General features: G+C 36.6%; 1 protein-coding gene across 4 annotated transcripts in view; it reads right to left on the bottom strand.

Annotated features, from left to right (window-relative positions):
• LOC122844575 (actin-binding LIM protein 3-like) overlaps positions 1 to 13,881 on the bottom strand; it is a 42,634-nt gene extending 28,753 nt beyond the window's left edge. Inside the window, exons 1-4 of one of the 4 annotated variants that reach the window (XM_044140170.1) lie at positions 13,738 to 13,873; positions 13,440 to 13,652; positions 10,788 to 10,955; positions 578 to 761 (exon numbers count right to left, since the gene is read on the bottom strand). In XM_044140170.1, the coding sequence (XP_043996105.1) occupies positions 578 to 761; positions 10,788 to 10,955; positions 13,440 to 13,458 (371 nt within the window). In that variant the 5' untranslated portion in view covers positions 13,459 to 13,652; positions 13,738 to 13,873. Of the gene's footprint in view, positions 1 to 577; positions 762 to 3,660; positions 3,732 to 4,385; positions 4,521 to 10,787; positions 10,956 to 13,439 lie in introns of those variants that run through there. The other 3 variants (XM_044140171.1, XM_044140173.1, XM_044140172.1) reach the window with 3 other exon arrangements.
• Between the last annotated feature and the right edge of the window lie 7,184 nt (positions 13,882 to 21,065).

The following is a 21,065-nucleotide window of genomic DNA, read 5'->3' as shown; positions in this document are numbered from 1 at the left end:
GTGTAATTTTATCTTTCTCCTTGATCTAAATGTTATAACAAAAACACATTTTCTTTACAATTACTTTGAAAATTACTTTAAAAAACCTGGTTGTGATAGTTCCAATGAAAGTGTGTCATTGTCTCTTACTGTTGCTGACACAGTGAGGAACAGTAAGACAGTTTTTAATGATTAGTTTTGAAAAACTCAGTTAAAGCAGGGATAAAAATGTCAGGAGTTACTTTTTCACAGCAGAAAGCCTTCATTTACTTTACTTTTATGACATAACCCAGTGCATAAAGAAAGATTTAAAAGGATTTAAAAGTTGCACATGACACTAGGAGTATATCAGATTAGGTAACAGCACTAAGAAATGCAGAAATGTGTGGAAAGCAACATTTCACGTCACCAAGTAAAATGAAAATTCTTGACACCACCATTTCTTTTCATATCTTTGCTGTAGCATTTCTTTAAAGTGGTGATTTGCAAGATAAAACTAGGATTTGTCAGACAAAATTATACTTTTTTCAAGGTGGGAAGGCTTATGTTTTCAATGGTTCTTGCTTGTCTGCTTTGTAAAACAGTAGCTTGGTCCTACCTGCAGACACTGCAGACAAAACAGTGTGGGTGATACGTCCTCCCCATGGCAGAGACCACCTCTCCGGTGATGTACTGGTCACAGCTGTCACACTGGGTCCCATACAGGCGCTGGTAGTCCTCAGTACAGATGTACTCACCAGAATGATGGAAGAAACCAGAGCGCACCAAGTCACAGCCGCACACTGACCAAACAAAAACACAAAACTCCAGTGGTTTGTTTTATTTTCCAGAAACATTGAGGGGAAGCACAGGCAGAAATAAATGCAATTAATTAATCAGGGCATCAAATGAAAGATGACTTATAGAGATGAAAAATGTACACGTCAACATTTTTGTAAATTACTTGATCTAAAAGCTTCAGTTTTATGCTAAAATCAGCAATAATGTTGATCTGATGGCATTTTGTTCTTCTTCTTTTCCTATCCATCTGATCTAAAATAAAAAATATACTCTGGCTGTCATAGGAGAATGGAAACATTAAAACATTTTATACACCTTAGATGGTGAGATTGTCATTTAATGTGTAATATCCTAAAAACTGCTGACTGGCACAATATGCAGGATTAGGTGGTCAACAGGCAGAAATGACAAAAACTCCAGAAGATGTCCACTTTCTAGCATTTTATGTAAAGAGTGACCACCATAACAGCCAGATTGTGTTTACAAAAATTACATACATTTGTATGCATTAGTGCAGGCAGTGTTGTGTGACAGTTTAAGAGTAAAGTGCACACTGTGTGTTTACTGTCTAGTGACAGCATGATTTATGACTTTTATTTAGCAAAAACAGGATCCCTCAGCCAAATGATTGTTTCTGGTCCAGTTGTGCTAACACTGGGAATGCCTCAGGTCTGCTGGATGGTTACAGTTTAAATTGATCCAAACCAGTAAGTGGTCAAGTTAGAGGGATCTTAGCCCATCTCCTGAAATTAGCTGTATTTTATGGAAACCAAGTATTCACAGTCTTCATATCACTTGAATATTTTCACATTCTTTCATGGTGCAGCCACAAAATATTATGTATTTTATTGGGATTTTATGTGAAAGACAAAGAGTATTTGATCTGCACTCATCTTTGCACCAAAATATATTTCTACCAGTTTTGCAAATCCAAAAAGGTTAATGGTTTATGGAATTTTTCTTTGGAAAAATGTGCAGCCTCTAACAGGTTGCTATGACTACCTCCCAATGTTTCACACCACTCATCTTCCCCATCAACTTTGAACGTACTTCCTGTCCCTATTAAAGAAAAGCATTCACACAGCATGATGATGCCACCATCATAGACCATGGTGGGATGTGTTAAAAAAACCAAAAACAAGGACAGGCAGGATGTATTAAAATTTTGTAAGTTTCTATCAGACAGTTTTTCAAATGTAGACTGAAAAGATCCATTTTAGCTTCATCTATTGAGAATATATTTTTCCACATATTAGCTGTGGCCCCTGAAAAAACTATGATAACTTGCAAATGGGAGTTTATATAATTTTTTAACTCTTCTTGGTACTCTTCTATAAAAGCTAGTGGTTCATGGTGACTCATTCTCCTAACCAAGTTGGGAATCTCTGCAGCCACTCCAGAGTTACCATGATCATCTAGGCTGCTTCTCAGATTTATTTTCTCCTTTCTGTCATTTCGGATGCATTGTCATGTCTTAGTAGGCTTACAATTGTGCATAATCTTTCCATTTTTGGATGATGAATTAAACAGCACTTCAGAATTAGGTGATGTCTAAATGCAGCTGGCTCTAAATGAGCTTGTTTTATTCTGAAATAAAACCCAGCTTGTATGCCATTTCTAATACAACCTCATTATAAATGAATGCCACTGTTTTCAGATTTTTAATAGGTTTTGCATTAATTTCCTTCCATTTCACAATTATGCTCTGGTTTGTGTTTGTCTATATCATAAAATCCAAATAAAAAACTGAAATTATTGAATGGAACAAGATAAAATGAGGAAACGTTTAAGGGTATGCATATTTTTCCGATGCTCTGCATTAGTTTTATGCATATATTTCCGATGATCTGCATTAGTTTTATGCATATTAATTCAACAATAATTATAATGTGAATGAATAAAATCTCTATCATCGTTTTCCCCTTGAGCTCTGCAGAAGTCAGCACACCATTTATCTGTCAGAGTAACATAATCAGCAGCATGCAGGCACAGGAAATTAAGGCCTATGCATCTGTATAAACAGAAGGACGATGATACGACCTGAATTAAACTATAGGTTAGACATATGAAAGGCAGCCAACGGATCAAGATGTTTGGCAGTGAATTGAGTGTCCACTCTGTAATTAAGCTAATGTACTCTAAACCCAGTGGAGCGAATGGATCTGAGCTGATCCAAGCCGGAGTGTTAAAAGGCTGAGATGGAGGGTGAGACTGCAGTAAAGCCGAGTGGGTTCAGTGTAGCTCGAGTCAAGACTGGAACCAAAACAATTATGGAATATATATTAAATAGAAACAGTTTCACAACCCTAATTAAAACATTTAATGGCTTTGTAAGCTGATATATGTAAAAAGCCAAAAAGACTTGAATAGCACTAGACAATGTATCTGAATTTGTATAGATTTGCAGTAAGGCAACTTTATTAGAACAAAGCTTTAACACCATATTGCAGTTCGGATGATTAAGGCATAAAAATTGATACGACTGCATGCAAAACAGGAATATAAAAACTTGTATAGAATGACAGAGCGACAATAGACCATATTCAAATAAAATTAAATTACTTAAAGCTACAAATAAAAGTTGAGAAACATAATGGCTCTTTATTCCAGGTTACGGCATGTCCCCCATTTTCTGAAGGGTTATTACTCCTAAAAATTAGAGATCTAGCCGAAAAACCATTAAATACAATTTCACACAGCTAGGTAGGACATGATGCTAAGTTTAATCGTGTTTACACATAGAGATTGTACAGCTGAAGTGTCTTCTCCCACTAATCCTGAATGAAAAGCCACATCATCCTGGTTGTGTTTTACTACTCACATCTTAGTGTGAGTCATTAAAAAGTCTCACAATTAGTCACTTTAATCTCAGAATCCTGAGATTAAGGTCATAATTCTGACCTTTTTTCAGTGGCCCTAATCCTCTTCTGTATAGCCAAGTGCTAGCTCGCAATTTTCGGTTAACCTGAGATCTAAACCATAATAGAAAAACAGATGCATCATATTTAGCTCCAATTCACCATCAAACACACAGGAGGAATCCACCTCAAGAACAATTCAGCATACCAAAAAATATATACATATAGACATACATTTTCTATGAAGCAGTTCTACCTGCAATCCATTAGGTTTTTGTAGACATCATATTTGACATTGATTTGTTAAATTATTCAAGTATTTAATTGTATTATCAATTCACTTTTTGATAAACATTAACATTAAACATAAAATTTTACCCAAACTCAGTAAAGGTTTATATTTAAACAACTAAATAATTCAGATTATTATTCAACGACAATGTGCTTAACAGAATAAAAACCTAACTGAAAGAGAATATGTTCACTGATCTCAATGTGACACGATGGCGACATGGTGGCTCCGAACACGAGGGGCACTAGATAACGTAACAATGCATGTTTTTTTGTTTTGTTTTTTTTAACTACAGTAATATGAAATTTCAAAATAACCATTTACTATATTTTTAGGCTTCGCCTTCAGCTGAAAGAAATACGGAATGACGTTTCAGGGAACCAGTAGCAAATAAAAGCTAACAAGACTAGCAATGTTGCTTTAGCAGTGCTCTTTGAAGTCGGCAGAAAAACTGAAAGTCCTGTCTGTCTACTCACTTTAGCTTCTTCCATCTCAGAAGTCGGCTGATAAACGGCAAAACTATTTGAAAAAGTTTGTCACAAGTTTATATCCAGTACATTTTCCATCTTAAAACTACACAGATGATCATACTGCACAGCTCAACAGCGTCCTCTTCATGTCAGTTCTCATCTACACATACAACATTGCTGCAGAAACGGAGAAGAAAGGCGGGGCTTATAGCGACAGTCTGCATTCTGATTGGCCAAACACACTGGGATATAATAATTCTGATTAGTTATGCAGACTATACGGCTTTCCTAAGTTCTGTTTTCTTAAATAGGCACCTTCATTTTAAATGGGTTACGTTACCATAAATATATGTTTTAAAGCACATTAAAAAGAGAAAAAAACTTTGTTTAACCATGCATGGTACATTCATGTCCTTCACGAGCTATAATTTTCCTTTTTTTTAATTTATTGTCAAAATACAGCTCCATTGTAGCTATTTCTGGGACACTCACCAGGGAGTCACATTAAGATGACTTCAAAATGAGTTAAAAGTCTATTAACTTAATGATGATCAAAAAGATAATTCTATGTGAACTTATTTATATCTAAAAATATGAGCAACTTGTATAGAACATTTTGTAACTTTAGCCTTATGGTTTACTCAATATTTAGTTGTGCAATTTAATATAAAATAAACTTATTGATCTTTATACGCTACATAATTTCATATCAAATGTTTTTAACAGGCAATAAAAACTAGGACAACATCCCAAACATAGAACAACTGCTTCCACACAACTTTGAAATGCCAGTCTGACCTTTATTTGCTTGCTTGGGACTAAAGCTCTCTGCAGCTTCTAAAACAATGTTTCATGCTCTTGTGCGCAAAACAATTCATATATTGTCTCGATATATATATATATATATATATATATATATATATATATATACAAGAGACGCGTGATATGCAAGAAAGTCAACAGTTCCAGCTTCAGTAGATTTCAAACATAATGTATGATGATGTATTTTTATTAAACCTGATGTAAACAAGTCTACTAAGAATGCTATAAGGTCTATTTCCTCCTTCTACTGTCAATGCTCACTTGAGAATTGAGGCTAAATCCACATCATCATTTCTCTTCCAGCTCAAAGCTTTCACACATCATTGTCTAAGTGGAAAACAATTAAAATATGCAGGAAAAAAGGGGAACTGTTCAGACTTGGCCTCTCTGGAGGGATCTCTGGTGTATTTGGTTTTCTTGTCCAGACCGGCTCTCACCCACCAAAATCCATTTGTTAATAAAAAATTCTGACAACTAAGATTGACCGACCCTCCAAAACTGAATATCACCTGAATTGTGAACCAGCCTCAAATGTGTTACTATTCAGGATTACTAAATTCAACTGACTCTATATATCAGTAGACCCAATAGAATACGAATCTTTCTGAATGTTTTCCTGTTTTCCCTTTAGTTAAAAATGTTTTCACAACGTCCTGCCATTTTCTCGCTGATGTTTTCACTTCACTTACCAAAGCAGCAAAATATCTGAATGCTTTGGTATTTGTTACCAGTAAAGATTAGCTTATTTGACATAAGTGCCTCAGTTAGGTCAATGCAAAACTGATTTCGAAGACAGTAAATCAATTTCATTGTTTTATCGCCAGAACTCATTGGATGAGGCAGAAAATCAGCTCTTACAGAAAGAAGAGTCACTGGAGTTATTTAAAAAAATTAAAAACAAAACAAACTGGACATTTTCTAGCAAAACCTGTTGCAAAAATGGTCATAAGATAATGTTAATGTGGTTTATGAAATCCTATATCAAAATCTAAAACTATTTCCATGCTTTTGGTGACCTCACCCACATAATTTGAGTCATGAATGAACGAAATGTGGTAGAAATCTGTCTGGCAAACTTAAGAACTCCTAAATTACTGATAATAAATGTTTAGTCACTCTAATTTTATCTCATTGATTATCAAGATAAAAATAAAACTGAACACAAACACTGAACCACTGTGCAAAACAGGGCTGACTCAAACAGTCGATGCGTTACAGTTTAGTCTTGGAGTCTCCTGTTTGACGGTATGGCTTAGAAAACAATGATATAAAAAGGTATTTTTATGCTAAAAATTGGTTATATTTTGAACAAACTTAAAGAAAATAAGTATCTGTTTTGTCTTTTCCTGAAAATGCAGGGGATTTGCAGGTTAAACACTGTGGCAGGGTTCCATCCATCCATTTTTTAAACTTTATTTATTTATTTTAAATCTTTGATATGTTGTCTTTTAGTTTTTATACTTATTGCAACAACAATTTCCCAATTTGGGATACGAATCAATCTGAATCTGAATCCATCTTCTCAATGATCATAAACCCATAGTTTGCACTATAAAACAACTCCATACAGAGTAGAAATCTGTGCAGTTATCTGTATTTCCACATAAAGAAACAGGATTATTGCAGACATGAGGATGAAGTATAAGTGGAACATAAAAGATAAGAAAAGGAAGATGGGAGTCAGGGGAGAGATTAAAGTGATCAGAATGGTAAAAGGGCATCAAATGTGATGTGAAAGAGAAGCAGACAGCAAAGTAAAGGGATCAGACAGAAGGACCCAAGGGAGGTATCAATGAGGTTATCGATCTGTTCATCTAACACACGTCTGCCTTCCTGTCACTCTCTCTTCCTTTACTAGCATCATCAACGCAGAGGAGAATACTTTTATGCCCTCCAGTCAATTCACATTATCTGGATGAATGAATGAAAGAAGAAGCATAAACAGATGAAGTAATCTTCAGAGTCAATTTAACATTTTTAGTTTATCAAACGTGGAAAAAGAGTTACTGTTTAGATTTCACTGAACATACAGCACAGACCTTTGCAACTAAAGGTAACAATAAACCTAGTGACGTTTTTGAATGGTGGGTGGAAACCTGGAGTACCCAGAAAGAAGCTATGCAGACAACATGTAAACTACGTGCAGAAAAGATGCCAAACTGGGATCCAAACCTTGTTCCAACCATGAAGCGCAGCCCTTACCCAAAAAGAAGGTAAGCCATTCCTGTAAAGCTATGTTTTTAATTTACCATATTCTACCATATCAGCTTTATTAATAGAGCACTTAAATCTGACAGAAAATCTGTGGAGCAAAAAAACATAAACAGTGAGGTGTCAGCAGCTGTCAGGACGGCTTGAGCCTGTTTCAGTATTTGTTCAGTCACAAAATTAACAGATACATAAATCCTCTAAAAATTCCACTTTAACACCATTCCCCCCTCTTTGTTGGCAAAATAGTGTGAGATATAATCATGCTGTTTACAGCAAAAAGAAAACAAAGAGCATTGTGACTGAAACCCAAAGCGAAAGCTGAAATGTGAGACACAAAAAAGAGACAAAGCAGAGGAAAATATAAGAAGGAACAAAAACAGAGACATCTGTGTATTGACAATTTCATTCTTGTCCATTTCATCAGCTGACTGCCACTCAGCCAACTTCATTAGTCTGTTGTCATTACGCTTACTCTACAAGATCAAGTATCCATAAAGACAAACACTTTAATATCAAAAGAAGGCCACTTCCGTCAATAAATCTGCTCTGTTTCCTATCACAGGGAACAAGTGCATCCTATGAGCAAACACTCAATTAGACAAGTCCATTCCTACTCCAAACAAACAACTAAAGGAATCAAATTCATCTCTGATTATTTTTTAAAAACCCCAGTGAGCAGTGCTGCTTGAGATGAAATCTGGTGTTTTATGTAAAAATAGAAACTCCCCCCCTTCTTTGGTGCTTTGTAACCGAGAGCAGTGAGGCGATGTTCGCTGCAGATCAAATGGAGAAAGCTGTGTTGTCTTGCAGCACGCTTTGGGACTGCGAAGGTCCCAGCCTTTAGAAAGAAGGTTAGCTGGTTGGAGTCTGACTACATGGTGAAAACCTGCTGACTGCACCGCAAAGCTGGCTGCTGACTCCAGACCTCTTTTACTGTATTTGGCCCCATCTGTTTAGCTTAACCAAGGAAAAACAAACATAAAACATACAATTATACTCACAAATTAGATTTTTTGCAGGGGTTATTGATCTGTATTATATTTTTATAATAACATTATTGGTAAATTATATTCATAATATCTCTTGTGAGTCTTTTGGGAACCTTTACAGTAACTATGAATAAGATATTTAATTGGAGGGTAGTGCAATGAAAATAAAGAATTAAAGTCTTATGACATCAAAAGATTTCATGCCCCTTGAATTTTTTCACATTTTGCCATGTTATAACAAGCTTTAATATATTTTACTTGGATTTCATACAATAGACTCAGAGAATGAAAGTGTAAAGAAAATGATACATGGTTTTTGAAGCAAAAATTGGAAGGTGTAGTGTACACATGTATTTTACCTCACCGAGTTAATATTTTGTATAATTATTACTCTTGTGGTAACAATAGGTTAAACATTTTGCACATTCTAGTTTGAAAGATAGTTCAATTGGTAGATTAAATGAAAACAGTCTGTGAGCATCAGTTTTAATTAATTGTCCCACAAGATCCGAGCCTAAAACAGGCGAATCTGGTGGAGTGGAGAATCTCCACTCTAGTCTGAAGTCTTTTAAAGGAGCTAACAGGTTATCTTCAAAGATTGCCTTTTATTTTGCTGCTTTTACTGCATATTGTAGTAAAAGCGAAAAACTGCAATCATAAACAAAAAGCATGGTGATTCCTGAGGCAGCTTCTGTCCCTGTGCTCTTATTTAATTGACTTTTTGTGCAACAACAGCCTGTAATGGTTGAGGTGATGAGTTTCTCAGAAGACGTGCTTTGGAATGCATCCAGAGGCTCTTTGACATGGCTCAGCACCCAGAGCATCATTTCCTAAGGCAGGGGTGTCAAAGTCAAATGGACGGAGGGCCAAATAAAAAATTTAGCTACAAGCTGAGGGCCGGACTGATCAAATGTTCATTGAAATTTTTTTAAATGACGCATATAGTCTAGTGAACCTAATTGAACCTACTGAAAACCTAACAAATATATTCCAATATGATCAGATAAATAAAGCAATATTTTCTTATGGCTCTGTCAGTAATCTTTAATTTTCAACAGACACAACTGAAATATTTTTAAAATATAATTGGATTGAAATACAATAAAATAAAGTGCAAAAATCTATTAATCAAAAACAACACTTTCATCAAGGAGAAGTAATATGCAGTGAAAACAAATATTAAACTTTAACTTTTAAACTTGAACTGAGTAAAAACTCTAAATATAAACTCTAAACCTTGTTTGAAACCCCCGGTTCTCAGTGTCCACCTTCCTTTTTGCCATTTTTGATGGGTATCTGAAAGTTAATTTTACAGTTATGCTGACGACTGCTGTGCTAATAACCCTTCTAGACCGGACGTGTCGCCGGCGACACATCTAAATTTTGCAGTACCTAATTCCGCCACACGTAGCGCTAAGTGGAAAAATTCCAACGGTTTCTGAAAGGGGAGACGTTGCACTTTCCAGCAAGTATCGGGTTAATACGGTAACTTCGCAGCTGCAGCTGCAGAGAGTGTAATTAATCCGGGGGGCACTCGTTTAATAGACGGTATATTTCGGCAATAACTTGGTGGATATTGAAAGTTCCGGTTGTTATGGATACATGGGTAAGTACATCGTCTCACAGAACATTTAAAGAACTACTTACAGTTCAAATAAGGAAGATATTTTTTTTCAGACGGGGTGCCGGCTTGCTGCGGTCTGCGGGCCGGTTCTAATAATAAATCAAGATCATCCCAGGGGCCGTAAAAAATCTTCTCGCGGGCCGGATGTGGCCCGCGGGCCTTGACTCTGACATATGTGTCCTAAGGGGACAGCACCACAACTGATCAAATCTGGACTGAATCATCCTCTACTGATTAAAGGTTCTGAAGGAGCAGGTTTGATTTGTGCTACCTTTTTTTCTGCTTGTGAATAAATTGAATTCTTAGTTTCATAAAATTATTGTTGCATTCAGTTCTACAAAAACCTTTTCTAGATATAAATGAAAACATCAAAGGAAAAATGTTTTTCACCCTATTGCACTTTTCTGGAATATCCACCAGAAACCTTGGCCAGTAATATGTATGTTTTATGGTTCTTGATGCTTCTATTCAGTGTATTACATTTCATACTGTTTTGAATGCTAAGTTTCAACTCTGGCATAGTTGTAGTTTGATATGCACTGTATTTTATTGAGCACAGACACTAATATGGATCTAATTATGGTGGTTCCTTCTTGTCTGAGTACTGACAATAATTTAATACTTAATCATGCAAACTGAGCTGCGGTGTGATTTTACAAATGGCAAGCCATGAATCAGTCCAACATAGAAAGTAAGCAAGCATGAAACCTTTCAGTCAGTGAGAGAGAAGCAACATATGTACAGAAGATAAGGATTTTTTACCTTGGCAGGTGAAGCAGTGAACATGGAAGTGCATGTTTTTCACACGCACCACTTCTCCACGACAAGCCTCCCGACAACGCTCACACGTGATCGGGGAATTTGCTCTGCTGGAGAGAGTAGAGCTGCTACTGTTGTGATTTCCTCCATAGAGGCCTGACTGGAACTTAACTGGAGGGAGAGGGAAGGAGTAAAAACATGCAACTGGTTCATATTCAAGATTAAACTGCAAGGAATAGAGTCATTAAAGGAATAAAATACTAAAATAATTTTAAAAAAAAGCATTGTACTGTATAGTGCTCAGCAGGCTTAACAAACCTGTCATCAAAATGACAGAGAAAACAAAATCTGCAGCGTGACGAGCAGTCATAAAATAATCCAGTGCATGGCTGGCTGCAGGTTTTCACAGACAGCTTAGTGATCGGCTTCTTAACTAAAGGTATCAACCGAAAAGTCTGTTACTGTAAACAGAAGATCAGCAAGACTTCCAAGCTTTAATCACCATGTAGCAGCTTGAATGAGAGAAATTAAGGGGTGAAAAGTGTTAATTCCTTATGTCAGAATTAGTGCCAACATAAGAGGTTATGTCTGTCTCTGCCAGATAAAGTAACAGCAAAATAAAGAGAAAGCAGCAAATTAATTTTATGTGATAAATTGATGTAAAATAAGACAGAATTGTACGGTAGAGGGAAATAGACACATAATTTAAAAATTTTTAACAAATACATTTGCAATTTTTTTCAGTCTTTCTGAATCAATATTGTTAGTTAGATTTAGGTCTGGACTTTGACTTGGTGATTTTTGCACTTGACTATGATTTGATTTAAACTTCCTGGTTGTACATTTAGGGTTGATGTCCTTCTGGGAAGTGTATCTCTGCCCCCATTCTTTTGCAGATTAACAGGTTTTATTCCAGATTTGTGTTTCTTTCCCTCCTGAAGAGACGCATCCCCAAAGCATGAGCTCCACGTTTCAAAATGATGGCTTATTAGGAAGATGTGCAGTGATATTTTTGCTGTCACACATATTGTTTTGCCCAAAAAGTTTAGTTTGGTGATAGTTTCTTTTAACAATGTTTCAACATATCCACTTTTGTGTTGGCCTATTAGAAAATCTCAGTGAAATATCTTAACACATATGACTGCAATATCACAGAAAGTTCAAGACGCGCACTTGTAGTAGTGCATGAATGACTGTGCAACAGTCAGAAATATAAATTAAGCTCTATTCAATTCCATTACACTTAATGCTGCTGCATTATGCAATCTCAGTAAACATAACATGGAGGCAGGTTAAGCTGATGACAGCGGGAAAGGGGTACACAGAGCACAAGCTGTGGGTGTGTGCATGTTTACAGGATGGGGAAGAAAAAAAAGGTAAAAAGTAGGACAAAAATGTTTCCTCCAGAATGTGAGGCTGTGGGTGTGTATCACAGACGCTGGCTTTGGTTGTGCAGCCAGATGGTAGCACAAGAGTTGGAACAACAGACAGAGAAAGATCTGAGCCACCTGTGATCAAGAATGTGGTATTTTTATATGTTTATTATTAGTAGTTTTAAATGTTGATCTAGTTTCTGGAACTGATAAATGTACAGTGGAGGTGATTCACTGTTTTGTGATTTGTGTGGATGCTGGATGCAGTTAAAACACTACTGCTTTCTGTACAGCAGCTTCTGTACAGAAGCACACCTTCACACAAGGCTGTTAATTGTGAATCTTTTGACAACACGACTCTGACCTTTGACATCATGACTGCAAAGCCTGGAATAAAAACCAATAAGCTCTATCGTAATATGAGCCAGAGCAGTCAGATGGAACATAACTCCAATGCTTTTAGTAGATTTGATGGCCTCCACTTTGGTTTCCTTTGCTTTTCTGACAAAGCAGCAGCTTGAAGAATCCTAATTAATATGAGTTAAAAAAAAATAATATATTTTCCCTTTGGGATCAATAAAGCATTTTTGAATTTCAACCACTGAATCCTCACTAGATCCTAAGTTTTAAGACCTTTCTTATGTGGATAAATGCTGCTTTTTATTGATTTCCATCAAATCTGACCTGTTTCTCTCTTCTCTGTTGAAAAGCCTCCCCGCAGCATGATGCTTCCATTAAAGCCAGACTTGTGGAGGGAGCAACTCAGTTATTCAGTCAACAGATAGTTCAGTCTGAGTCACTGCAGCTTCTGCAGCGAAACAGTGAGCTTCTTGGTTGCTTCTCTTTTGAGCCTGAAGGTTAATAATTGTGTCAATAGATTTTCTCTTTTTTTCAGCAATTTTAACAGTATTTGTGGAGGAGGACAACAAATCATCTGAGGAGCAGTCAGTCGAATATAATTCTGGTATCAAACATTCTGAAATCAGAGAATGGTTCATATTTTGGTTCATATTTAATCTTGAATATGAACCAAATAATTTGATAGTAAGTTGAAGTGACTATCAAGTCACCTAAAGGATTACCTAATAAAATTAAACTCTAATCAGCTAATTGGGCCAAATAATTTCTGATCTCTAATATATAGTTCAGTCTATATTTGTGATCTATCAAAACTCCACACAAATGATAAAGCAGTTTCTAGACATTACATGGCATAAATTGCATATTTTAACATTAGCCTCAGAAAAATATTTCTGTTATGAGAATATTACACATCGCTCACCTTTTGTTGGTCCGCTCATCGTGCCAAGAGGAATCCCAGCAGCCTGCCTGCCAACTACAGTCGGTCCATATGACCACACGCTGTTTAACTCTGCGGGTCCGTATCCGACTTAACCTGCTGTCCCTCCCCTCTCGCTCTGCTTCAGTCTGGAGAGAGCTTCCCCTGCTCCTCCCAGCCAAGCGGATTACTGGCGGCAGAGCGCACCTCTCCACCCTGCGTAAAGACAGCAAATTAAATGGAAACTGACGGTTCGTTCCTCATCACGCCCTCAGCTCCAGCGCCTTCCAAATAGGACAACCTCCAGCAGCTTTCGGTTGAGCCGAGATGTCCATCCCGCTCTGACCGATCAGCTCGCCTGTACCACCGCATGCGTGGCCGGGTGTGCGCTCCCGCATCCAGGCTCAGTGCTGGATGGTGACTCGCTTCAAGGCTCGGGAGTTGTCAGAGCGCCTGGTCAGCGAAGATCCTCTGTCCAAACGGTGCTAGAGCGCCGCACCGCGTCAGAAAAACATACTGCAATCATGCAAAGCAAGTCAACTCTGCGCCATTATTTTTATTTTAAATTGTACAAAGCTTATATCCACGGAAGAGGATTATGGCCTCTGAAAAACAAGATCTCTGAATTTAATCTAAAAATTCTGACTCTTTTTTCTTAGAATTCTGACTTTAAAGTGGATGGGCACCAGCGAAGAACCATTTTGCTCTTCTTGAATGAAATTACATATTTGGGGACCAACGAAAAAACTGGATTAAATTCAACATCAACAAATCCATAATATTTGTTGTCCTCCTTCACAACTTACATCTTGGTGAATGATTAATGGTTAAAGACTTCGGTGTTAGCACTATTGCACTAAGAAGGTCTTCTGTGTGCATTTTTATTTTTTATTTTTTGCATGGAGTTTGCATTTTCTCTCTATGCAAGTGTGAGATTATCTCCAGGTACTCTGACTTCTTCACACAGTCCAAACACACATCTTAAGTTTAGTTGTTTGTCATTATGTCGTTGACTTTACAGCAAAAACAGAAAGAAATGTCCAGCAGAACTCGGCCATCTGCCTTGACCGACTGGGGCTTTGAGGAGACAGAGCACACACACACACACACACATGTAGGAGCATTTTCTATGTTAAGTTTAGCTGATGGCTTCTCCAAGAAGATATCACAGCTAAACAGAATGCCAAGGAGAGAAAAAAAGAACAGAGAAAATATAAAGTTAACAGATGAAATAACATTAAATAATTTCAATTAGAGTAATGAAAAAAGAAATTAGTGTGGAAAAGTGGTGAGTTTTTCATCCAGTAGAATGAGCCAATAGCAGCATAACTACAGCGATAGCTCATGATATCTCTGTAGTTAGAATGAGAAGAATGAACTTAAATTAAAGAGACCATCAGCCATCTGCTGTTTAATTCTTTAAAAATAAAATATGTTTTGACTTTATCAAGTTTGTAGATTGAAACATAACCTGTGAGTCAGTCATCAAAGTGTTATCTATCATGGGACACAAATGATGTATACCAAGACATGTTCACAAAGAAAATTACACATATTCAGGCTGTTTTACATGTACTGCAGCACCAACAAGACGAGGTGACTGATTGTTATAGTTTTAGTAGTTGAAACTGCTAAGAGAAATTTGCAGACATCTTAATCTGGTTTTTAAAATTAAGTTACAGATGGTTATATAAAATGAAACAAACAGTAGGAAATTTCAGACAATTCAGACCAGGTGACAGGACACCATCTGCAAGTACAGAGACACACCAACAGAGGGCAGTATATGTCTAAAAAAACAGAAGCCCCAAACTTTCAATTCAAAGGGGTACCACAGTGTCTACAGTTAATGTTCCCTTTAGGAAAACATAAATTTTAATTGTTTTTATTTTTCCATGAAAAGGTCTGACGATGATTTGTGTTTTATTCAAAACTGTAGTCTGTTGAAATGATTTTCAAACATGTGTAAACTGATATGTTCTTTCAATTATCAATTTGTGTTCGGGAAAATCTGTAATTCATAAGTTGGACATTCAGCATGGCTCTTCATGGTTCTTTCTTTGCATGCAAAAGCCTCCAACAACAAAACATGTTTATAGAGTCAACTTCTAGTTCATGCTGGCTCACTTCCCTGTAATTGAGAAACAATGTGCAGGACACTTCCTGCAAACACTGGCAAACCAACCGGTGATACTTCCAAACGCCTGCTGCTGACGTTTCTTTGGAACAAAATTAAATGTATAAATTCTTCCTCCACAGGAGAAGAAAAACAAATCTGCCAATTTAAGCTGGAAGAATGAAGCTGCATCAAACAGCAAAGTTTTGAACTCTGCCCTCACTGTCGTGTGTCATAGATCTGAGCTACTTTTTCTGCACACATCAGCTACAGCAGGGCTGAATCCATCTCATATCTCTGTGGCCTATTTTGCCACAGATAGAAACAGAGAAGTGCAGAGTCAAAACTATGAATCCTGACTGAAGCATGCAACGTGAAGTCTGTCTGGGGTCAGAAAAACAATGTAACACAGAGAAAGTGTCACTTCATTTATGATTAATAGCCTATTGTCAAGTCTGTCTACCTGTTTTTTTAAAACAGCAACCCAAATAACTCAGTTTAAAGCAATTCTTCTCAATTCCAGTCCTCATGCTCTGCATGTTTTAGATGTGCCTCTATTTCACAACAGCTGCTCCAAATGATTGCATGACATCTTCTGCAGGCATCAAGTACTGCAGAAGCCTGTTAATTGCCCATAGATTCAATCCATACACTACATACACTTATTGATGCTTTTTTACATTTACAACCACAAACATTGGTGGATGTATGCACCAAACACAAGGTAGGTAGGTGGAAGAGAAAGGATGAATAGTTTAAAAAAAATTTACAAGGCAAAAACAGGTGTGGGCTGCATTTGTTTTTACTCCGATCTCAAGGCTTTTGCAGACTCTACAGGTTTTCTTCTACAGTTGCCCTGTATGTAGCTCCATATATCTTCCCACTTGGAGATTAACCCGATCCAGGCTAAATTAAAGAATCCTCTAAGCATGATGCTGCTACCACCATGTTTCAAGATGCTGCTAAATTCAGGATAAAGAGCAGTGTTCAATCCCATGGCTCTCATGACTTGTCTGATCACTGTATATATGTTTTAGATATGTGACTTTTCTCCCAGGTGATGTCCAACTTCAGTCGGTTTTCAGAAGGGTTGTTCTTTTGCAGAGCAAAATGTTCTCCAGGTGCAATTCGGTTATGTTTTGGGAAAGATTAAGCAAAGTTGTGCTTCAAACAAACCAAACAAGAGGTAAGTTAAACAAGCAATACTGGCAATTAGTTTCTACATTTAAACCTAAAACTGTGGTTTGAGAAAGATAAAATAAACTGGTTGAAGAAAGAGAAAAAGACTACTGTGATGCACTTAAACCCTTTTTCTGACACAAAGTAAAAAATGTTGATATGTTAGAACAGCTGAAAGATGTTCAGATTTACACAATAGATACTACAAATACAAAAGGTGTTTTGCCTGAGCAGAAAGTAGCCACATCCTCTTGGAAAGGACACAGTAAAGGAAACGTGGCCCAGCACCAGATTGTAAACAAAACAGCAATGTGCCTCCCAAACACAAGGAGCCTGTTAATTGCCCATAGATTCAATCCATACACTAGATACACTTATTGATGCTTTTTTACATTTACAACCACAAACATTGGTGGATGTATGCACCACCAGGACCTATGGTTATTCTTTTTGTAGCCATCTCAAGAGCGCAATAAAAATCAATACAACTTAAATAAATATACTTAATCTTTTAACTAAAGCAAGAGGGAAGCTGTTAACATGCAATTTATTGAGAAACAGAACAAATTTGCCCGTTCAGTTTGACTTAACAATCTGCAGGCATTTCATTCAGATAAATTTAATCAATATTTCTGAGTATAAATGATCCACGTTTAGCAGCTACTTAGATAATTCAGGTAACTTCCAGTTAATTGCAAAATATCCCTGCACAAGAAAAGTAGTTCAGTTGTGAACTGACTAATTATTATGATAATTTTTCACATCTGGTTTATTTGTGATTAGAACATAAATAATATGGTGGTTCTCAACATAATTCCATTTTATGGCACAAGGTCTAATTATATGTATAAGTCCAAATTAATGAGACAAGTTTTTTTGGTAATTTTAAATTCAGAAATTGACATAAAACTTGAGAGAGGCCAATTTACTTTTAATTTACATATGTACTAAATAAAGACAGACCTGAATATGTAGTTTAACATAATACCTCAAATACATTACTTTCTTGTGTGACATCATGGGAAAATAAAAAGAAATGATAGCAGGAAGAAAACTGTGGACCTCCACATGCCTGGTTTATCGCTGGGTATCATTTCCAGATGTCTGTGGGCACCAGGTTCATCTGCTCAAGCAATTATAGGCAAGTCTAAATAGCATGGGAATGTCCAGTCGACGTAATGTTCAGGAAGGAGACATGTTCCGTTTTCCAACTTTGAGAAATGCGTAAATCAAAAAGCGAAATACCTTATGAAAATACTTGCTGACGTATTTTCAAAAGGTAAAAATACGTCAGAATGATATTCTCTGCCAGAATATCATAGGAATGATATTCTGGCAGAGCCTCACCTGTCATCATGGAAAAAAATATATATATTTTTTGGTTAAGCAAAATTTTTGATTATTTTTGATTTTTTTTTTTTTCTTCAAAATCGCTGAATTTTTGCAATTTCCCATTCAAATGCTCGGAAGCGCAGCTGGTGAGGCAGCAGCGAGCTGAACCTCACCTGAGATTGATCAACCTCTCGCTCGCTACTGGCTGCCATTCTAGGAGAGCATGCTCCTCCCGTCTGTACGTCGCCAATAAAATAGTGCAGCGATATATTTATAGTTTTCTCCTCGTACCACGGCAATCACTTATTAATAATCGAAAAATAAACATTAAACATAAAACCATACTACTGCAACAGACTGAATATTCTGCTTTTTGTGGGGGAAATATTTAAGTGTTTTTTTTTTTTTGCTTTTTTTTTGTGTGGCGCTTTTGTCATTTGCAATGGCAACGAGCCTGCTCGTAGCTATGCTGATACAGAGAGCGAGAAAGAGGAGGTTTTGAGTTGTACTTTAACGGTTTTTCTCTTTGCTGTGGAAATTAATCATATCTACATGCCCAAGTTTAATTGGGTTATCCAAGATTGTAAGAATTCTGCTATTATTAGCCTTTATATTAGGAAAAAAGTATGCTTAATTGAAATGTTCATAATTCAAATGGCCAATTTTGAGTGCCCTCCAAAATGTATTCTTACAGTCTGATGATCATTATATTCTTAAATCTTTGGCCAGCTGAAATTCCTGGCTCCTAGATTTCTTCCTCATTCACTTTATTCCACATTGAGTCACTAAGAGATGGCATGCTTTCCTGGACAGACAGCTTCCTGTGGGAGCTCAAAGGTTTCCTGGTTAAAAGTTTTAGGAAACAACCCTGATGACAACTTCAAGGGCAAATCACAAACGTAACCAAAACAGACAGTGAGCAACTACATTCTGATCATGTAAAGATGAAGACACCAAACAGAAAAGTAAAAACAAAAAAAGAAGCACAAAATCAACTGAAGTCAAAACTTACATAATTAATTGCATAAACTGAGACAACATAGCCTAACATAAATTAAAATGAACTGAATTTCAAAAGACATTTCCTGCGATATGTCCCACTGCATCATCCCACAGAAGAGGGACCTCTGACTAGAGAAGTTTCAGGTTTTTAAAGTTATAATGAAGGTTGACCAGCAGTAACACTGTGTACTAGAGGGCCCTGTTTGAAGATCTTGAGTTGTGTTTGGGCTCAGGGAAGGTCAGAATGTCAGCTGTATATTCTCAAGCTGACCTCTGCAAGCCTTAACCTCGTCCACCCTGGAGCCCCCTGTACCAGTTCAGGAAGGGTGGTACTATTTTCAAAAGGTTTCCTAACACATTCAGACAGAATAAGCTCTCATAGCTCTATAAACTTTCTTGAACCTGCAGCTGAAGTTTTCAGTAACATGATGGGTATTTACTGTTTTATATATTATATATTATATTATGTTCTTGTCAGGGAGTTTTTAAAATGTTCTGGAGTTATTTAAACCCTTTTCTCACCCTCAGGTTAAGATAAGGAGCCAAACTGTATATTTAAACTCCCCTATGTGCCTCTTATCTCTAGGTGGGCCTCACAGTTATGAATTTGTTACTGAAATGACTTCAGGAATGTTATTCAAAGAAATTTTAAACAACATAAGATGATTTTTAGATTTTAAGCAGAGCCTTCTATTACTTGAAAATGTTGCTTATCTAGGGTTCTACTACAGTTCTTGTCTGAAGCCTTCATCCTGAATATCATACAATATATCATATCAATTACATATCAACTATCAATTTAAATTAACGCAACATTTCAGAAAAAGAAGATCTTACCAGTCAAACATGGTGGTGGTAGTTTGGTATTCTGGGGCTGCTTTGCTGTTTTAGAGCCTGGACAAATGACAGTAAATTATGGTTCCTTAAATTATCCTGTCTACCAGAAAATCCTGAAGAAAAATCTCAAGCCAGTATCTTAAATTGAAGTGCACTTATTAATAATGCAACAGAAAAATAATTAAATGAATGGCCTGGTCAAAGGTTGGATTTGGAAACTGTGGTAAAAACAAATATTTTGATCATGGTAGAAAACTCTCCAGTGTAGCCGAATGAAAATGATTAAGCAAAAAATAGCAAACTGTAATTAATCTGTAATGATGCAAAAATGTATCAGTTATTGCAAATACATGATGATCTGAAATATCTAAGTGTAGCAAAAAAGCTAAGATTTTCTGTCACACTAGGAGGTGAACACTTCTTAGTGACACTCTAGATTAATTTAGATGGATCAGGATGAAGTGATTGGGTTTAAATTAAACATTCAGGCTCAAATATGTTCACACAGCCCCACAAATGTTTGGCTAAATATCCCTAAACAAGTTCAAGTTCTCTCAGATGAACTTTGTAAATCCGTTATTGAGCTTCTGGCATAATTGTGACTGGATGTTTGACCTCTGTTGTTAGCAGAGACAGCAGAACACATTTAATTTGATTGGTGTCCCGGTGCAGACCTGAAATCTGAGCATAGTTCACAAATTTTCAGCTTAGTTGAGCTTGTCATTCAGGAATTGGGTTGTCACATTGCTTAATCCATTCTGGATGACTTAGGCCACAAGGATTTTGAGGATGCTATAATTTCTCTCAATTATTCTACCCAATTTGTGCAACAAATCAGCAAAACTAGGATCAAAACAACACTGCAGTATAAGTGTCAAATATTGATATTTGAATTGAAAAAACAATTCAAACAGACTCGCAGCTCATACTTTTCTAATTGAAAAACTTTTCTTTAAAAGAGATTTGGCCTATCTGTGCAGGTAGCTGCAAATGTTTGCCAAATCTAAAGGTGTAAATTATAAAGCAGAATTTCACACTTTCTCAGTTCAGACTTACTGGATGTTGACGCTGGTTTTCCAGCTGCTATCAGTTCACGTTACGCTTAAAGCATCAGAGGTTCCAAGGTTTCGCCAGCTTCCTTTCATGTAACAGGAACAGTTCAG

The sequence above is a fragment of the Gambusia affinis genome, linkage group LG15, assembly GCF_019740435.1.
Source record: "Gambusia affinis linkage group LG15, SWU_Gaff_1.0, whole genome shotgun sequence".
Classification (NCBI taxonomy): Eukaryota; Metazoa; Chordata; class Actinopteri; order Cyprinodontiformes; family Poeciliidae; genus Gambusia; species Gambusia affinis.
This window is presented reverse-complemented; position numbering and strand designations above follow the sequence as displayed.